The following is an 18,183-nucleotide window of genomic DNA, read 5'->3' on the forward strand; positions in this document are numbered from 1 at the left end:
TGTTATTGGGCCCCAACACATCACTAAACAAATACTGCCATCTACTGGTAACCTGTCACAACATATCAAGCCTGTTGCAAGAAATCTTGGTGTCCCGTTTGATAGATTTATGTTTTGAGCTACATATCACTAAGCTTTTCCAATCATGTTTTTATCACCTCAGAAACATTGCAAAAATCCAATCTATTTTAAATCTTAGTGATGCAGAAACTGTTGTACATGCTTTTATCTCCTCACGCATCGATTATTGTAACAGCCTGTTCACTTAATCAAAAAATTCTGAAACGACTGCAGACTGTACAAAACTCAGCTGCTCGGCTGTAAACCAGGACCAAGAAGTAAGACCATATCACACCTGTTTTAGCTTCTTTACATTGGCTCCCTATTTGTTTTAGGATTGATTTTAAGATCTTGTTGATTACTTTTAAGGCTCTTCATGGCCTGGCTCCAGTCTATATTTTAGACCTTGTAATCCCTTATGAATCTTCACGTAGTTTGAGATCTTCGGGCAGGGTGGGAACTGAATTTATCACAGGTGAACTCCAATCAAGTTGTAGAAACATCTGAAGAATGATCAGTGGAAACAGGATGCACCTGAGCTCAATTTTGAGTGTCATGGCAAAGTGAATACTTATGTACATGTGATTTGTTTTTTTTTGTTGTTGTTTTTTTTTTAATAAATTTGCAAAGATTTCAAATGAACATCTTTCACGTTGTCATTATGGCGTATTGTTTGTAGACTTTTGAGGAAAAAAATGAATTTAATCCATTTTGGAATAAGGCTGTAACATAACAAAATGTGGAAAAAGTGAAGCGCTGTGAATACTTTCCAGATGCACTGTATGTTTTGTGTAACATTTCTTAAACTGGTGACTTGAACTTGCAGCCATTTTTATTTCAGGAGAGACTAACAGTCCAAGAATAAATTAGATTCGCATTTCGTTAACGGTTAACATTTGGATGACAAAACATTGGATAGGACAATTTAATGAATGCTCAGTTTTTGTTTGGCACATTAAATATCAAATATCTCCACTTTAATGAGTACCATTTTCAGTGGAGGCATCTCACTGTCACCACTATAATTAGTGAGCTTTTCCCACTGTCTACTGAACACTATACCCTCTAACTTCTATTTTAGTTTTCAGATTTGTGATGAGAATGACTAGATTGTGTTTCACCACCAATCCTCAGTGCAATTGCTCACCTCCTAAATGGAACATTTGATTAAAGAAAACAAAGATACAAACAACTCATCTTGACAGCCAAACTAAAAGCATTTGTGAGAGCTCTGAAGAATTTATGAAAATCCATCAAACAGGGCAAGAAACTACATTAATAATATGTTTTTTGTGTTCTCTGTGACTCCTGACTCCCTCATATCATTGTCAAATGGCAGCATTTAAAAAATCATTAGCAGCTGATAAGAATAATACTTTACTTTCTTTAAGAGAGTGAGAGGTTCAGATCGATCTCAATCTCATGTTTGTATGTTAAATACAGAACTGGAGAGAGGACATGGTTAGTCTAGCTTAGCATAAAGACTGGAAGCAGGGGGAAACAACTAGCCTGGCTTTGTCCAAAATTAAAAAATACACCTACCAACACCTCTACAGCACATTAATTACCACTATGTATATTGTTTGTTTAGTAGCTATACAAACAGAAACTATTTGTGGTTTTATGGGAGTTATGTGCTGGAACTATTCCTTCACAAAAAGGTTTATCCATCAGCCCAGCAATTTTGTGCAGCATCTTTGCCAGTTGCCTGGCAACCTCACTGACAACACGATTCAGAGAATTCACTGCACCTGGCTGTTCACAAAGAAAGCATGTAACTCCCTGTAAAGCCACGAACCAGCTTCAAACATTTCTGTTTGTATACTGGTTAAATAAATGAGATATAAAATGTTAACAAGGTATAATGTGTGAATTGGGTGTTGGCTAGTGTATTTTTGAACTTTGGAGCCAGACTAGCTTTTTCCCACTGCTTCCCACTTCATGCTAAGCTAAGCTAATTGTCTCTTAAGTTGTAAATCTACTGGTACATCTACAAAAGTACCTAAAGTGAGGGAAAAAAGCTGATGTAAGCACAGCATAAAATATAAAAACAATAGTGCAAAACTAGGTTCATTTAGAAAAAGATGCCTTAGCAAAATGATATAATTCTTCCACCTTATGTTTGTGTTCGCAAATTGGTTGGTTTCATCATTTCTCATTCACTTCAGGTGCTCATCTAAGAAAGTGTTTGTGTGTGTGTGAGAACAAGAGAGAACATAACTCCCAGGTTGTATTTGTATCTAAGTGGATTAAAGATTAATGCCTTAGAACTCAAGCCCACTTTGACTTCACACATCTTATATTTTACCTTTAGCATGTGTCACTATCTGAAAATGTCTCACAGCAGTTTGTGAGGAAACACACAGCGAAAAACACATTGTTGGTTGTGGTATTGCTTTTTTTTATATTTCATGAAATATGCATCCTGTTGACTTTCTTCCAAATCTTTTTTTTTTTAATTCATGGAACTTTTACAAAGTCAAACACAGTGATGATGCAAAGAAATTAACATCATATGGAAAGACAGGAGAAATGAGCTCCCTGATAAAAATACTATTCCTCTCGGCTTCCAGAGGGCTGCCAAGTTAGCCGTAAAACAAAAAATTATCATAATGTATGAATAATTTAACATTTTGGGAAATTCGCTGAGTAGCTTCCTTTCATAGAGTGAGATGAGAAGATGGATATCAGTCTCATGTCTGTGGGTTAAATATGGAATATCTGGAGTATAATATGGAATATATATTGGATTTGGGGAAGTTTACTTTGCCAAACTAACCTCATCCTCACACCCTTTTCTCATGTAAAAATGAAACATTTTGCTTGAAAATACTACTATTTTAAGTATCTGAATGATGTTGTTAGAAAGAAATAACATTAAATTTTTTCTTCTAATACGATATTAGGGCATACAAACTCCATCCTGTGATACAACAATGTTGCTCCTTTATTTGTTGTCTGCATGTTTCATCAACTGGTGAGAAAGCTGACCTTTTGCCTGGGACATATAGCTTTAGCCCGTCTTTTTTCAATCATTACAGAGCACTTAATTACCATGATATCATGTATGAAGCCATCAAATGTATATTTTAGACCCTTTTGCAGGTTTGTCATCTTCATACGAGTCAGTTATATGAAAAAGTCCAGAGAGAGTTTTGAAACCAACTGATGGAGCTAATGTTAATTAGCTAACAGATCAATAAACTATTAGTGGTCAAGATATAGCTCCAAAAAAAATCTACCCCTAAAACCACAAATTGCCGTTTTTACATTTCTCTTCATATATGGGTGAATGAAAAAAACAAGATACAAAGTGTTAATTTAAATTACCATATTTTCTCAAATAAAAGCTGGTAGTCAAATAATGGCTGGGGGCGTGGTCACCACAAACAAATAAAGGCCGCCCCCAAATACAGGCCAGGGGAAAAAACAAGGGGTGGATAAACTCCGGTGCCTGTTATATAATGTGCATGACAACTAAGCATAATGTATATTACCATCGCTTTAATTGAATAAATTCAACTGTTATTTTCAACACTTTGTTGTTCTGGATTACTCATCTAAAGTGTTATTGTCCTGTTTCAGTCACTGTGGTTGTATGTGTGTTAATGTCTCAGCCAAACTGTATAGTAACTTACAAGAGCTACAGGATGGCAGCAACTACATTTGAAGTACTGTAGGGAACCGTGCAAGTCAATACATTTTCCACACGATGATCCTGCAAATGTTTAACAATATAAGCCTTGTTAGGAATTGAAGGGATTCTGTCCACTGAAACGCTAGATGGCCTTTAATTTGAAATGTATACAGGAAGTGTAGAGTTTATATTAACAGCATAATGCAGTAGCAAAAATTTAACAGGGTAAATGGAGCAGATCAGAAAAAAAGAGGCTTCATACTAAAATATGACCAAATATATTTACCAAACAGAGGGAATTAGAAATAAAAGGCCTGTCTCTAATATAAGCCTGCTTCAAATAAAGCCCTGGTACTCTCTGCAGTTGAGGTAATTAAAGGCCCCAGCCATTATTTGAGAATTTACGGTTGTCAGCTTTGTTGTGTTTAGTACACAAGTGCTTGTATGCATATTTTTTAACAGTCAGACTAACTGTTTATCTCTACTTCCAGTGTTAAAGCTAAGCTAACTATGTCTGCACTTAATACACAGACATTAGATCGATTTCGATCTTCTCATCGCACTCTCAGAAAAAAAAAGCATTTAAAAGCTTTTCCTAAAATGTTGAACTATTCATTTAGCTGAGAAATAATTCATGAGGAGCAGAAAACTTCAGTCTTTACAACTTCAACGAAGTCTGAAGGTGTGAACTCTTTAACTTTTCTTTTTTCCCCCTAATTTAACATGAAATCAAATTACACACTGAAGACAAAATCTTGAAAAGTAACCAAATTAATGTTGGCTCCAGAGGACATAAACATAACTAACTATATTAATAATAATAATATAATAATAATAATAATACAAATAATAATAGATGGAGGAGCCATGGTGAGGGTTCCCTGCTACAGAGCTGCCTAGCACAGTAATACTGTTAGAGAGGGGGACACATTGTGCTGTACAGGCAGATAGACAAACACATAAAGACGGGATAATACACACTATAATACATTCTGGAGTAAAAACACTTCATAATTGTCATCATGCAGTAAAGAACATGGTATTTGTTTAAAAAACATGGCACATAGATGATCATTATCTCAATCTATTATCAGATACATATCAAATATAGAGAATTTCTTAACAAATATAAAGTTATTGCATTTTCATTATTACTTCATATAAGACACTATATGCAAGGCATACTGTGGAAATCTTCTCTACCCAAAGTGGATTGTGGGTAGTGACTAGCTGATTGTCCTTTGTTATTAAATGGCTTCTAGTTCATATGTACAGACAGGAAGCATCCCTTTTAATGCTTTTCAGAGCTACTGGCCTCACACAAAGGGAGTGGTGATCCAGGCTTTTCTGCTGTTTTATATGAGAATGGACCATTCACCTGCTGTTGGGGAACATCCTGGTAGCACTTTATTAGAAGTGGTGCTCATAAGATACTCCCATACAGTGTTTCCCTAACACTCTCAACACAGGAACACATTAGTTGATGTCACTGTGATGCCTTTGCTGTAGCTTCTAATCCTGTCCTGCAAGTCCTCTGACTTTATGGAAGCGCAACACTAAATTGTTGGAGTACCCCTTTAACTACAAATCATGCATACTTAGCATTCCTGTTGACCACTTCACAAAGCATACAGTCAGATTTTAAATGGTTGAAAATGTTGAGATGGGTGATCCATCGCAATGAAGACCTAAATTTTTTGTCTTAAATAAAAGTAATTGTTAATTTAAGCCCTTATATGGTTCTGAAATGAGCTTACAAGTAGGAAATCCGTCTACGTAGTGATGTTATGCTTTGAAAAATGCTCAGTAGATATGTAAAGTACACATGACTTTTAGTTGTCAGGCTACGGTGCAGAATAACACTGGTACGGTCTTTAAACAGCTCTTTTGTCATAGAATTAATTATACAGTTCCACCAATAAGTGTTTATCCCTAAATTTTCTGTGACACATTATTCACATTGTGAATAATATATCATGTTCTGGTATTTCTTTTCATGCACTTGGAATGTGTTTATAATATACTGATGATACTGATGAGGTTTATGACAACCACGTCAGATAAAGTGTTACCAGGTTTGTTTTGGAGAAAAGCTTCATGTTATCAGGTAAAACTAACATACAATCAATATCTAAGATTGATTTAGATCCTAGATCACCATTTCAGCTCTGATCTGCTTCACTTCACTGCTGTGTGAAACACAACAGAACCTGGGCTCCCTTAATACTTTCTGATTGACTTTCGGTCTCTTTATTTGGTCAGTAGTTACAACCGACTTTGGAGGCTGGATTAGTTTCATCTGAGCTGGCTCAGTCCATGAGCATGGCACTAACACTGCTGAGGTTAGAGGTTCAAACACTAGGTCCATATACACCTCACATGTGTGTATGTGTATATATATATATATCATGCACTGTGGTGCAGACTGTGCATTCTCATTCACAGGCATGCAAACTGGTTAGGGGTGAAAAATGTGTGAAGGATGAGTGAGCAGAGAAAAACACAGACCGCAAGGGGGGTCCGGGGGTATGCTCCTCCATTATTTTTTTGGTTTGATAAATAAGCTACTAAATGATCATTTCTGATGACTTTTAGGAATCCTATGGCGCTGGTCACAAGCTAACAGAATTACAAGACTGAGCATTAAAAAGTACAAAGTATTAATTTAAGTGCAAAATATTGTTACTCTCTGAGGTGGCAAAAGGTTCAATGGTCCTACATTGTTCTTCACATTTCAATGAACAAACAGATACATGATAGACCTGTCAAAAGAGTAGTTAAATATAATTTGTAAGCTGTAATAGATCGGCTAATTTACAGAGAACAGTGGCAGTAACCCCTCAACAGACGATGCTGGATAAATACACATTATGTTTACATCCTGTAATGCATGCATGAGCTAGCTTATCCAAAAGCAGAAAAAAATGGGACAAAACTGAGTTTTAAGGACGATAGCAAACGATAGACCAGATAAATTAACACTTTATTATTAGATCAAATTAGTATTTTTCTGGCCATGATTGTTTAAAATGTAAAAAGTGTTCATCTTACCCTGTTCTCCATTGCAGTATAATTAATAAGAATGTATTAGAATAAACTTGAGGCAAAAGTTGCATTTAATTGCTGATCTAGGATCAGTGTCATTACCCCAAATGTAATATTGACTAATATAAGAGAACACTCAAATAACAAACCTTAACACTACCATTAGTTAGTGATTGCAAGCTAGCAAAATAGCCAGCTGCCTTATTAATCTATCTGGTCTATTGTTTGCTATTGTATCCAACATGTTGAATGGAGCATAGGCTACTTAATGTAAAAACTTGCGGCAAAAGAAAATCCTTAAAACTCAGTTTTGTCTCGTTTTCTTCTGCTTTTGATACAAGCTAGCTCATGCATGCATTACATGTTGTATACATAACGTGTATGTATTGTCTGCTGCAAGAGGAGAGAGACTGCGACTTAGTGTATCCTGTTGAGGGGTAACGTTATGTTACATCCAGGTTACTGCCACTGTTCTCTGTGAATGAGCCGATCTATTATGGCATATAAAATATATTTAGCTACTCTTTTGACAGGTCTATCATACATCAACTTGTTCATTGAAATGTGAAGAACAACGTAGGACCATTGAACCTTTGCCACCTCAGATGGTACCGATACGTGAAATGTCCTGGTCTGGCCCATGGACTAAGATGGACAACGCATGTAACGATGATGTAAAATTAGCTAGCTAGCTAACATTACCTTAGCTGTCTGTCACTCTGAGTGAGTATGTGGTCGATTATCTAGCTAACAATGCTAGGTTATCAAATTGGTATTAACATTACTGTATCTAACAGGATAGGTAACAATGTTAGCTAGCTTGCTAACAATTATTGTTTTCATCCAATTTGATCTCTTACCTCTTTCTGACTGCCCTTTTTTATATTTCTCATCTGATCTGCACAAATCACGTACGTGACATATTTTGGATTAAAAACGGCAAATTTCACCGAAAGGTTACAAGTTTGCATGCCTGTGTTTACCGGAGGCATAAAAAGTGTCACTTGCTGTCACAAATGCTGATCAGACTCCATCTATTATATGGTTTACACTGAACAGAGGTGGATTAAGTGACACTAATCTTTGTGTGTGAGTGCATGTGAAAGTGTGTGTGGCTGAGGGAATTTCGGGTAATTTGTCAGACAGATGTGCTGCCAGACAAAGATGTTTTGTCCTTGTCTGTCTCCAAAATCCAATCGGACACGCACAAACACACACATAAAGACACACACAAAGCCTCAGAACAAGACAGAGTGAGTCATGAAATTTCCATTCCCACTCAACAGCTTTCAGAGGAGAGCTTGCTGCTGGGACTAATGGATAAACACTGCTGGTATGAAGTCAAATGCTTCTTAAAGGTTACACACACGCATACACACACTCACACACTTAAGCATACTTCACTGGAGGGAAACCCAGTGAGTAACTCATTCACTGAGTAACACAGTTCATACAAAAGCTTTCCATAATAATAGTTTTTCCACCACCTTGATTGTTTGACACGCAGGTGAGTCAATAGGAATGATTGTCGGGAAGATGTCGCCGCTGCTTCTTCCTGCTCCGTGACCGCCCGAACACACTGACACCCGCGTCATCACAGGAGGGGGGGCTACTTTGGAACACTCAAGAGTTAGTGAGGGAGGGGCTGGGTGGGGATAATAAGCACTTAGAGCTAGTGGAGGACAGGGGCTGTGGCGATGAGGAGGCCTAGGAGGAAGCACAGGCCGGGGGGCAGAGATGAAAGCAGAGTGCCCCCGGATGAGTGGATGGAGGAGGTCTTGATCTCGGAGGTGAGGAAGGCGGAGAGAGGGACGTGGGAGACCAGCGTAGGGCTGGCATAATTGATGAGGGAATCAATCTTCTCGGCCTCCTTACTGCAGGCTTCAATCTGGAAAATACAAGAGCACGCTCAACACTCAGATTTCCAGTCAGCACAGGAGCACTGCCAGCCTCTCTGTTTCTTTATTAATCTTTTTTATTAGTTTTTAAATGCACCTTGGTTTTATTATATTTTTATTACAAACTGGATGTCAGCAAATCAATATCATCCACCTTTAATGATGTACTGTATATGAATACGTTCAGGTACATGTTTGTTGTAGATCAGCACAATTTGGTGTTATCCTGAATTCAATGGAAGGGTGCTTCGCAATTCCACCCCAAATTGCTCCTTGGGTTTGAATGAAGTATTTTTAAGAATGTCTACACTGGAAAAGGGTTTAATGCCAATCCCTGTATGTTCCGGAAATTCTCGCCAAATTCTGCTCCCTTTTCCAAGAAAAATACCTGCCCAGCACTGGGATTGCATTGTGAACCACATAATCTAATTCAGGGGTTTTCAAAGTCTGACTCGGTGGGTCCCCCCCTCAGACAATTTTAAATAGGTGACCTTTTTGTCTATAAGTCCACAGGTTTTCGACTCTGACACACTCCTCTATCCATTCATATACAGATATTCTGTGTTCCAGAGATATAAAAAACAATGGCGTTATAAGGAGCATCTTTTCTCAATGATTTCTAAGCAAATGTATGGATGTTAATTCACTATGGACATCGGAAATAATGATATTGGAAAGTGTAAGTCACACTGAATCTAGAAATATGTGTATCATGTCTTTGTGTTCAGTTTTGACTCCGCACCACCCTGGGGGATCTAGATCTAATGAATATGAAAGAACAATAGCAGAAAATATTTTTTCTGTGTGTGACTGTGTGTAAGGCCTTTTTCAAAACAGAGTACGGCAAGTTTGAACTCACATCCTTGGGAGTTCAAACTTGGCAAGTTCAACTCAGGAGTCCTGAGGATGAGAAGATACAGTATGATAAATTTGCAACTGGGACAGCAGTGTTCTTCTGACATAACCAGCTCAGCTGGGTTCCAGTGATTACACTTCAACACAACTGTACTTTGCTGTACTTTCACAAATAATCTCATCTCAAAAGGTCCACTAATAGACTTATTCAGAAAAAAATAGAGCTTTTTTTTTCAAACCTAATTGACGGTGAGATGCAGTCAAAAGATACTTCTGTGGTCCAATCTGTAAATAAAATAAATTGAAAATTTAATATAGACCGCACTGCCTCTGTTCATTTTCATTTATACGTTTGTATTGATTTTTATTGAAATGTGGTGACATCTGTACGTATAAGGAGGCAAAAGTCCACACAGGCAGCTCTGTTGTATACCATTAAACTGTCCAAAAACAACATGAACCTGAACTTTACCTTCAAACAAACAAATGTAGCAGCAACAAATATTAGATTTACACTCACCAAAGTTTACATTTCAAAATGAGTTATATCATATATCAAAACCCTACAGAGACATCAGAGCCAGTGGTAAATTACCAAAGGGCTTCTGGAGATAAGACAGTTCTCCCCTGGGTGACGATGGACATTGACTTGAGCCAGGTTGCTAGCTGAGATGACTGCTAGGTCCTCACATCTCCAAAAACTTCAGAGCAAATTATTAAAAAAAAGAGGCATTATTTGGATAAATTGACCACATACTCAAAATCTAAATAGTTACTTTCTTGCCTGAAAAAAATATCAAAACTTAATACAATTACATAATAACAGCCCCAGGACAAAAATTGTAACAGCTATGAACCTGGCTCAAATTCTCTGCCATCATCGCTGGTTGGCGCAAAATGCATTCTCGGATACTACCCCTAGTCCACACAAGTCAGCTCCCAAAGTATCCTGGATAAAACAGGCGGAACTGAGAACACTGCTGGTCATTTGGACTGTACTTGGTTAGATGTGGACTTTGAATTGGAACAGTAGTTGACATTTCACAAGAACACAAGTACAGACAAGACCACAGACTGAAAATGGCCTTTAGTGACCCATGGCCTTTTAAGAGATTTTAACGAGAATTAAATTCTTTAGATAAGAACTTGAACACTTTGAATTTCTTGCCATGCAAAGTGTCAACTTCAACTTGCCAACCATTTACCACAGTGTATTAACACCATGGTCAAGCCAATCATATGCTAATCAGGTACTTAACAGTGATGAGGGAGGTGCAGCCAGAAAACAATAGGCCTGATTATTGGGCCATCATGGAAACAAAAGAAGGTCAGTTTCAGGTGAAACTAGGCAGGGTAAACAGCAGACACTCAGGAGGACTCCTCCCTGAGGGCAGGGCTTAAGCAACACAGAGTAGCTTAAATTTCTGCGTTCTCAGACCATTTTCACAATTGAGAATGACTTCCGGATGGGAGCCGAAACGTCTGGATTCTGAAAACAGTGTCCAGATGACTACGACTGAAACCTTTTCTACGATGGAACACTCCTGGACGAATGAGGGACTACACCGTCCTGTCAGAATAGATGATTACGATTAACTGTATATATACTGAAGGCTATGTAAGTAAAAGGTAAAGGTTATGTTTGAGTCTGCCATGTGCAATGCTTTCAACCTGACCTTTGTCAGCCCTCATTAACTTTGACAGTCTTTCCTGTCAAGTTGCTATTTGTCACTATACGTGTACAGATTCCTCAACAGTGACCATACAGAAGACAGAATTTAAATTGGGATAACTCTGGCGAAAAAGTTATTCTGTGCTTAATGATTCAGTTTGCTGGTTGTGCTTTTGCATAAAAACCATTAATAAATTTGAGAGTTTTATTTAAGGAACAAACTATAAGTGCACTATGTACAGTGTTCAGATGTGATTAGGAATGTAGAAACTTTGTTTTAGCGCTGCCTTCGTCAACCTGGGGGTGAATCTTGCTTTACTTCTCAAACAAGTGGGATACGCTGTTGCCTAGTAACAGCTAAAACTAAAACTCTAGCAGAAGAAGCTTCCCTTAACCACAGAGGCTGTTGTTTGCTTTGTGTTTTTCATGTTTATGCTTGTCTTTTTTCTTCCGTTGCTCTTCTGTCTAAATCCAATGCCATTTTAACACTTGTGATGAGAGATTTATTCTGTCTCTCCATACTTTCATCCTCTGCTTCTCTTGAAATCTTTTTATTCCCAAAAAGGTTGAAATGTATGTTTAATTAGTTCCATGAATCATTATTCAAATGTAATATTTTTAAGAAGTGAGGATTCCTTGTGGCTGTAGTACAACAGCTAATATAGTTTCAATCAAGTATTAATATTGTTCTTCAAAAACTCAGTTGATATCAGTTACCTCTTCTCTTAATCTTCTCTTTGTTTTGTTGGAAATCCATGTTCTATCAAAATAAATACTAAACTTCACAGGGTCTTCTTCACTAAGTTACAGTCTGATCGTTCTCTTGCTTAACTGCAGCAGCAAGTTTTTGGAAGTGGAAGCCTGTCTGACTTGGCACCATGAATTATGAAGTAAAAAAGTGTAAATGATTCAAACTGTCAGTCCTACAGTTTTGGTTTATTAGTGCCATGGTCTTGAAAGAGTGAAGCTAGAGAAGATCTGCAGGTTAAAAGTGAAGGTGGAACTGAATCAGCCCTGATGACAATACAAGATTGGGGGAATGCAGGGATGATTTTCTTTTCATCCTATCTGATAAACTAAAATATAGCCCTAGAAACAAATCAAATTGTTTGACCATTTGAATACCTTTCATATTCAGGCAGCATGCACACAGCGAGCAGCAAACCTGTAGAGACACAAGCAATCCAAACCCACTGAAACACTGACATCAGTGAAAATCAAGTTGCACAACTCTCCTAAAATATGCTATGTTTATTCACAAAATGTTTTCAGCTACATTACCGCACTGATAAAGGCAATGTAGCTGAAAACATCTGGGAGAATAAACCTAGCATATGGTAGGGGCATTCTTTTCACAAAACATGAACCACATTCATCAAGCTGTTGCCATTACTAAAAAGTGATGCATGTTCTGTATCTGGATATTGTATCTGGATAAGGAAAAACTTATTACTACAGGTATAAATGCACACAGAACGCATTGAAAATGGAATGCAATCAGATTAGCCAGACCCCATCTGGAAGTGGTCACATTATGATCAGATCTCAGCCAGGTGTAAATGCAATCCATACAGCGTGAACTCATTCTTAAGAAAAAACATCTGCCCAGCAAGTTGAAAGGTCACCTAACTCCGCCCCTTCCTGCTAACTTAAGCAAGCCCAGCAAAAGCTACAAGTAGTAGCAGTAGCTAGCAAGTCTTCCTTCGCAAAAAGCAATATTAAAAAGTCTTTCCATTGCTTTGAAGCTACAGTTAGCCGCGTAAGTCTGTTTTGTCAGCAGTGGTATTCAAAAATGAAAACCAAAACATTAAGCATCTACTGAAAACTGCAAACTGAACAAAACTGTCATTTGCAGTTAAGTTTTTAAGCTGTTTATTGTGCTACAGCTGAATGGCTACTTAGCTATCTTGCCTGCATACTGACATTGGAATATGATCCAGGAATGCCCGTTTGGGGGATTGATCCATGAGTTTGAAGGCTTATTAAATGGACAGCAGTTTATAATACTATGAGAAAGGACTATGGCATTCAAGTTACAAAGTAATCTACCAGGAATTTGCACTGGTCAACACAGTGCATTGATGGATGATGATTGTAAAAGTTGAGCCAGGTTCAGTTTTTTTGCCAGCTGACCCTGCTGGCACAACAATGCTTTCATTGACAGTGCTAATGCTGGTCTGAAACCCTGAGTCGGCAGGGGCACGGAAACACACTGTGAACAAACTGCCTGTCCTTAACTTATAAACACACACTAAACACGTCATACAGGCAAAATAAGTCGTCAAGGTATTGTAGCCAGCATGTGTCAATCCATGGAGTGAATGTGATAACATAGCTGCTGTTCTGAAGAGTTGACACAAGTCAGCACTGGGAAATAGGACAGGGGCGTCTTGATGTGTGTCATTGTGGGTTGATGCATGTCAAGATGCTGTTGGTCACAGATACTACTGTATCTGGGACGTCCTAGTGGCCTGGGAGTTTAAGGTGCTGACCATGTAACCTCGGCACCCCCAGTTTGAGTCCGGCCGCAGACCTTTGTTTGAGCTCTCTGTAAGCTCTTCACTGTCCTCTCTCTAATAAGGGCACAGTATATACAATAGTTTATTTTTACAGATACCACTGTAACACCTTGCTACAATCAGCGGAATTCACTCTTTACAGCGACGTCAGGAACTCCAATGTCCATTGAGGATGAACATTTAGATCCATTTAGAAATCACAGGAAAAGGTGCTCCTTATAAGTTCAAAGCTTGTTTTACTACAGTAAAAAACAGTACTACCTGTACAGTATTGGACCCAAATGAGATCATCGTCAAGACAAACCACTGAGCAATTTGTTGTAATGTTACATTGTCATGGATGATAAATAAATCTGGTTATATTTGCTCCCTTTGCTTTGTCAAGAACTATGTTTTTTTTTAATGAGACACTTTGGATTGGAACTGAGAGATAAAGCCAGGAAAGACACTGGAGAGGAAGAACCTCACAGCCATTGATTTCTTAATCACTGAGGCTAATCATTTCTAATGCTCTTTACAGTATATTTATACCTATTTTCAACATAACTTTCTTATTCGAAAATACTGTTGCTATGAGGTCACAGTGTTTCTTGGTTTGTTCACCGGGACATGAAGACCTTGAGCTAAAAAAAGACAGGAACACTAACAATACTTGTACGTTCCTCCCACAGGCCCAAATGTTTCCTGAAAGGATTCAACTGCTGTACTGAGCTGATTTGACAATTTCCTCTAAATTACATGACTGATACAACCTTTCTTGGAGATACATTTCCCATGCAAGAATGTTGTGGGAATTATGTATTCTACTGTTGTTTCTGCTGTTAAGTCATGCTGTTTATTTTTTTGAGGGGAGGTTCTACTGTATGTTACTCTGAAAAGTGTCAAAGAAAAATACATTGGGAAGAAAATTCTTAGAGATGCCTAAGTCAGCCTGATCTGATGCAGTTGGTTGAGAACTCTGATCAAGTGTATTTTTACTTTGTTTAAGGTATTGTAAAAGCAGAACTTTGAAACTGACCTGTGTAAATAAAGTTAAAATACTGGCCAGACTTTAACTGTTTAACTATTCTAATTATTGTCTTCTTCAACTCAAAGAGATGTATGTACACTAAAACACTTTTTTTTCATATAAAAATTTGTCTTGATGTTGGAATTCATCACTTCTGAGATTTTTTCTTCTGATAGTGAGAGTGAATTTTTATAATTCCCTCGTTCAAACCAAGTTTCAGTTTCTTGCTGTTTTATTCTCTCCCTTCACCCTTCTTTCCATCCTTTAGTCCTTCTGCCACACAGTATCAGTATCTATCAGCAGCTTTTGTATGAAGCATGTTCAATGCTTTTGGGCATGAACTGATTCTGGTCTAAGATTAGATTAGATTGCTACCAGCAGCAGTTAAACACCAGCCTGAAGACGTCTTAGCTCCAGATAGAGTGCAACTGTACTTCAGTGTTTTTAACCCACTTACTGGGTGACACACATAAACCTCTTCCTATTAGATGACTTGCGCGTACAATATGGGACGAATCCTACATTTTCATGTACACTGTCATTGTCATTTACACTTACAATCAATTATGAGTGAATCACTTCTTTAAGGCCATAGATATAGCATACAATAAAAAGCTTGAATAAAAAGTGAGTGATGCTGTCAGTAGAGGTACATATACAGCGGTATACATGACATGGGTGTACTCATTTCCACAACACAACTGGATGCAGCAAGTAATAACTACAAAAGTTTCATATTGCATTAGATATAAATAGATACAAATAAAGATAATACATTTACACAGTTCTTATTGAAGAACATTAATTCTGAAGCATCAAACTGCTTGTATAGTTGTGATGTGGAGGGTCCACTGATCCAATTGTGACATTGTCCACTGGAACCAAACTGCTTCAACATTGAGAAGTGATTGAAGGATGTTTAGACTTACTGACAATAGAAAGGGCTGGATCAGATCTCCAAAGCCCCTTTCATACATTGATACATAATTGTGATGGCAATTTTACATGTTGGTTTTGTTTGAATAGGCGTCGCAGTCCCTTTTACATATGGCAATATTACTAGGTTGGTACATGACACTTTCAAGTCAAATGCTGTTATATTAACATTCAGCACAAGGTTAAATGCAAACAGAGAGAGAGAGATAAATGCATGTCTGGCTCCACCTTCGTAGGAGCAACTGTACTGTAATTCATTTGTCATCATCTTTTATACACAAAGAAAATAAAACTGATTAAACCAGGAAAAACCATGAATGAGCCCATTTTCAGTTGTTCATGAGATTCTTCTCATGTCACATCAGTCTATAAAAAGGTTTTTTGCAGGGCAAAAGAGGTTAAAAGACACCTTGTGCAACCATAGTAATAATCAGTCTGGCACTCCTTTCCTATATTTCCATTCAAAGTGGGACCTAGTGGCCAATCCCTCCCACACTTTACACAGTATTTCAAGATCCATAGTTGCACACACCCATAAAATGTTGTGCTGATAGAGCATTGCAAAATGTCCTCAAATTGATGCTGATGGCTGATGGCAGACAGACTTTTGGAGAATATGCAGATCATGTTGAGTATTTTACAGCCTGAATTGTGCAAAATGTAAAGGAAATCATGGCAATGACCATGGCATTTTATACTACTAAAGGTAATATTGTTACTATGGTGGGTATGTACCAGATTTGGGGCAGCTTGGATGATTTCAGAGGTGAAAAAGGTGCAAAAAAAAGCAAAATAGCAGCATATTTAGTGAGGTGCAAATAGGAGCGGCCTACGCACAGGGTTCGAAATGACGGTGTAATTCGAACACTGCCTACACAGATAGATGTCACTACCTTCATGAGTTAAAAGCACTAAGTACAATTTCTTTTAGCATGGGTAGTACTTCAGATATTAAATGCTTTTATATACACTCCCAAAGACCACTATTCAATAAAAAAATTAATTGGTTAAAAAAATGGATGTGATTGCTGCCACATAATCACACTCATTAAATAAGTCGTTGATGCTTTGGTGCATTATGGACATTTTGGCATGTTGATAATGATGAGCAGTACTTACTTTTACTACTGACATCATTTCTCCTGTGTTAGAAGAAACTACTTATCAGTCATAAATAGAGGGGGACATTTTGTTATACAGTTATACATTGTTATGATTGTGTTATATGATATTAGTAGTATTAGTTATGGTGTGAAAATGTTTTTTTTTTAACCATATATGCTACATTTGTCAATACTGTCCATAACAAACAATCATGACAACAAAATAATGCAAGTGGAAAAGGGTGAAGGAGACAGATGCGGCCCCCCCTCAGTTTACCACTGCACACCTGGATCATGAATATTTATGTCCAGAAGGAGTGAGCTGGGTCATTAGCAGAGCCAAACACGGCTGCGTCTGTGCGTTTATAACGTTTGTGTGTGTAAAAATAAAAGGGAAGATGAAAGAGCTCCTGTTGTCAGGCAAAAACTGTGCAACCTGGAAAATTAACTTCTTCTGTGATTAATTAATGAATATTTATGATAATGATGGACTGTATTTATCAATTCACACAGTGGAGTTTGCAGACATTTCAAGAGGCTGAGAGCCTCTTGAAAGCTCTAGTTTGGGTCTTTCCACAGGATTTATTGACAATATGAAAATAAAAAAATATTGCTAGTCTCATTAGTTGCAGGTGGACTCTATATATACCAATAAAGGGATAACACATCAAAAAGAATTAATTAAAAGTTAGAATTAAAAACAATCAGCCACTATCATCCATCTCTCATGGGAATCAAGTAGTTTATCTCAATGTGACATTCCCACCAAAATAAATGTCATCATTAATGCGCTCAGTGGAGTGCCATTCTGCTCTAAATGCTGTTTTAAAAACTGAACATTTTCTTGTCAAGAAAACTGTCAAATAGACAGAATATTATCTTGGCATGAGTTTCAGCCGTCATGATCTCTGCTCACTACATAAACACACTCAATCTGCTGTGTGTGTGTGTGTGTGTGCGTGTTACCTGCAGCGGTGTTGGCTGCTGGTCCACTGGAGCGATGAGGACCACCAGCTCGTGGTCGATGCTCAGGTAGCCAAAGACGTCGCACTGCGGCACGGAGACATGAAGCCGTAGGGTCTGCAGGATGTCATGGACCGTCACCGGCTGGTTCTTATTCAACTGCTCGCACGGGTCAAAGGTCAAACAGAGGGAGAGGGAGCAGACAATGTTAAATGAATGTTGCTGTCCAACTCTCAAGCAAAACTTGAGTAAGGTTAAGCCAGTAAAGAAATACTGCATGTTGGGTGCATTTCAATCAGGGATAAAACCGTCTTTCTGACTGTAGAATAGAGCTTCAGAATAAACATCCATCAAGAAACAGCCTTTAAAGGCTCGGTTAATTATTGTTCTTAAGTGTCAGCTATAGTTGGCCAAATCTTCTTAATTTCATCTAAAGACAAAAACAAGAAAAACTGTTTTAAATGACTTCTAAATAGCAATGATATT

The 18,183-nt window shown here is 37.8% G+C and overlaps 1 protein-coding gene across 3 annotated transcripts in view; it reads right to left on the reverse strand.

The window, feature by feature from the left end:
- Positions 1 to 2,440: 2,440 nt before the first annotated feature.
- The window catches only part of reck (reversion-inducing-cysteine-rich protein with kazal motifs), a 105,074-nt gene continuing 89,331 nt past the window's right edge, over positions 2,441 to 18,183 (reverse strand). For 2 of the 3 annotated variants that reach the window (XM_044176514.1, XM_044176515.1), the window contains exons 20-21: positions 17,701 to 17,856; positions 2,441 to 8,630 (exon numbers count right to left, since the gene is read on the reverse strand). In XM_044176514.1, coding sequence (XP_044032449.1) covers positions 8,415 to 8,630; positions 17,701 to 17,856 — 372 coding nt within the window. In that variant the 3' untranslated portion in view covers positions 2,441 to 8,414. Of the gene's footprint in view, positions 8,631 to 9,499; positions 9,541 to 9,734; positions 9,781 to 17,700; positions 17,857 to 18,183 lie in introns of those variants that run through there. The other variant, XM_044176516.1, reaches the window with a different exon arrangement.

This window comes from Siniperca chuatsi, linkage group LG19 (genome assembly GCF_020085105.1).
Source record: "Siniperca chuatsi isolate FFG_IHB_CAS linkage group LG19, ASM2008510v1, whole genome shotgun sequence".
Taxonomy (NCBI): domain Eukaryota; kingdom Metazoa; phylum Chordata; class Actinopteri; order Centrarchiformes; family Sinipercidae; genus Siniperca; species Siniperca chuatsi.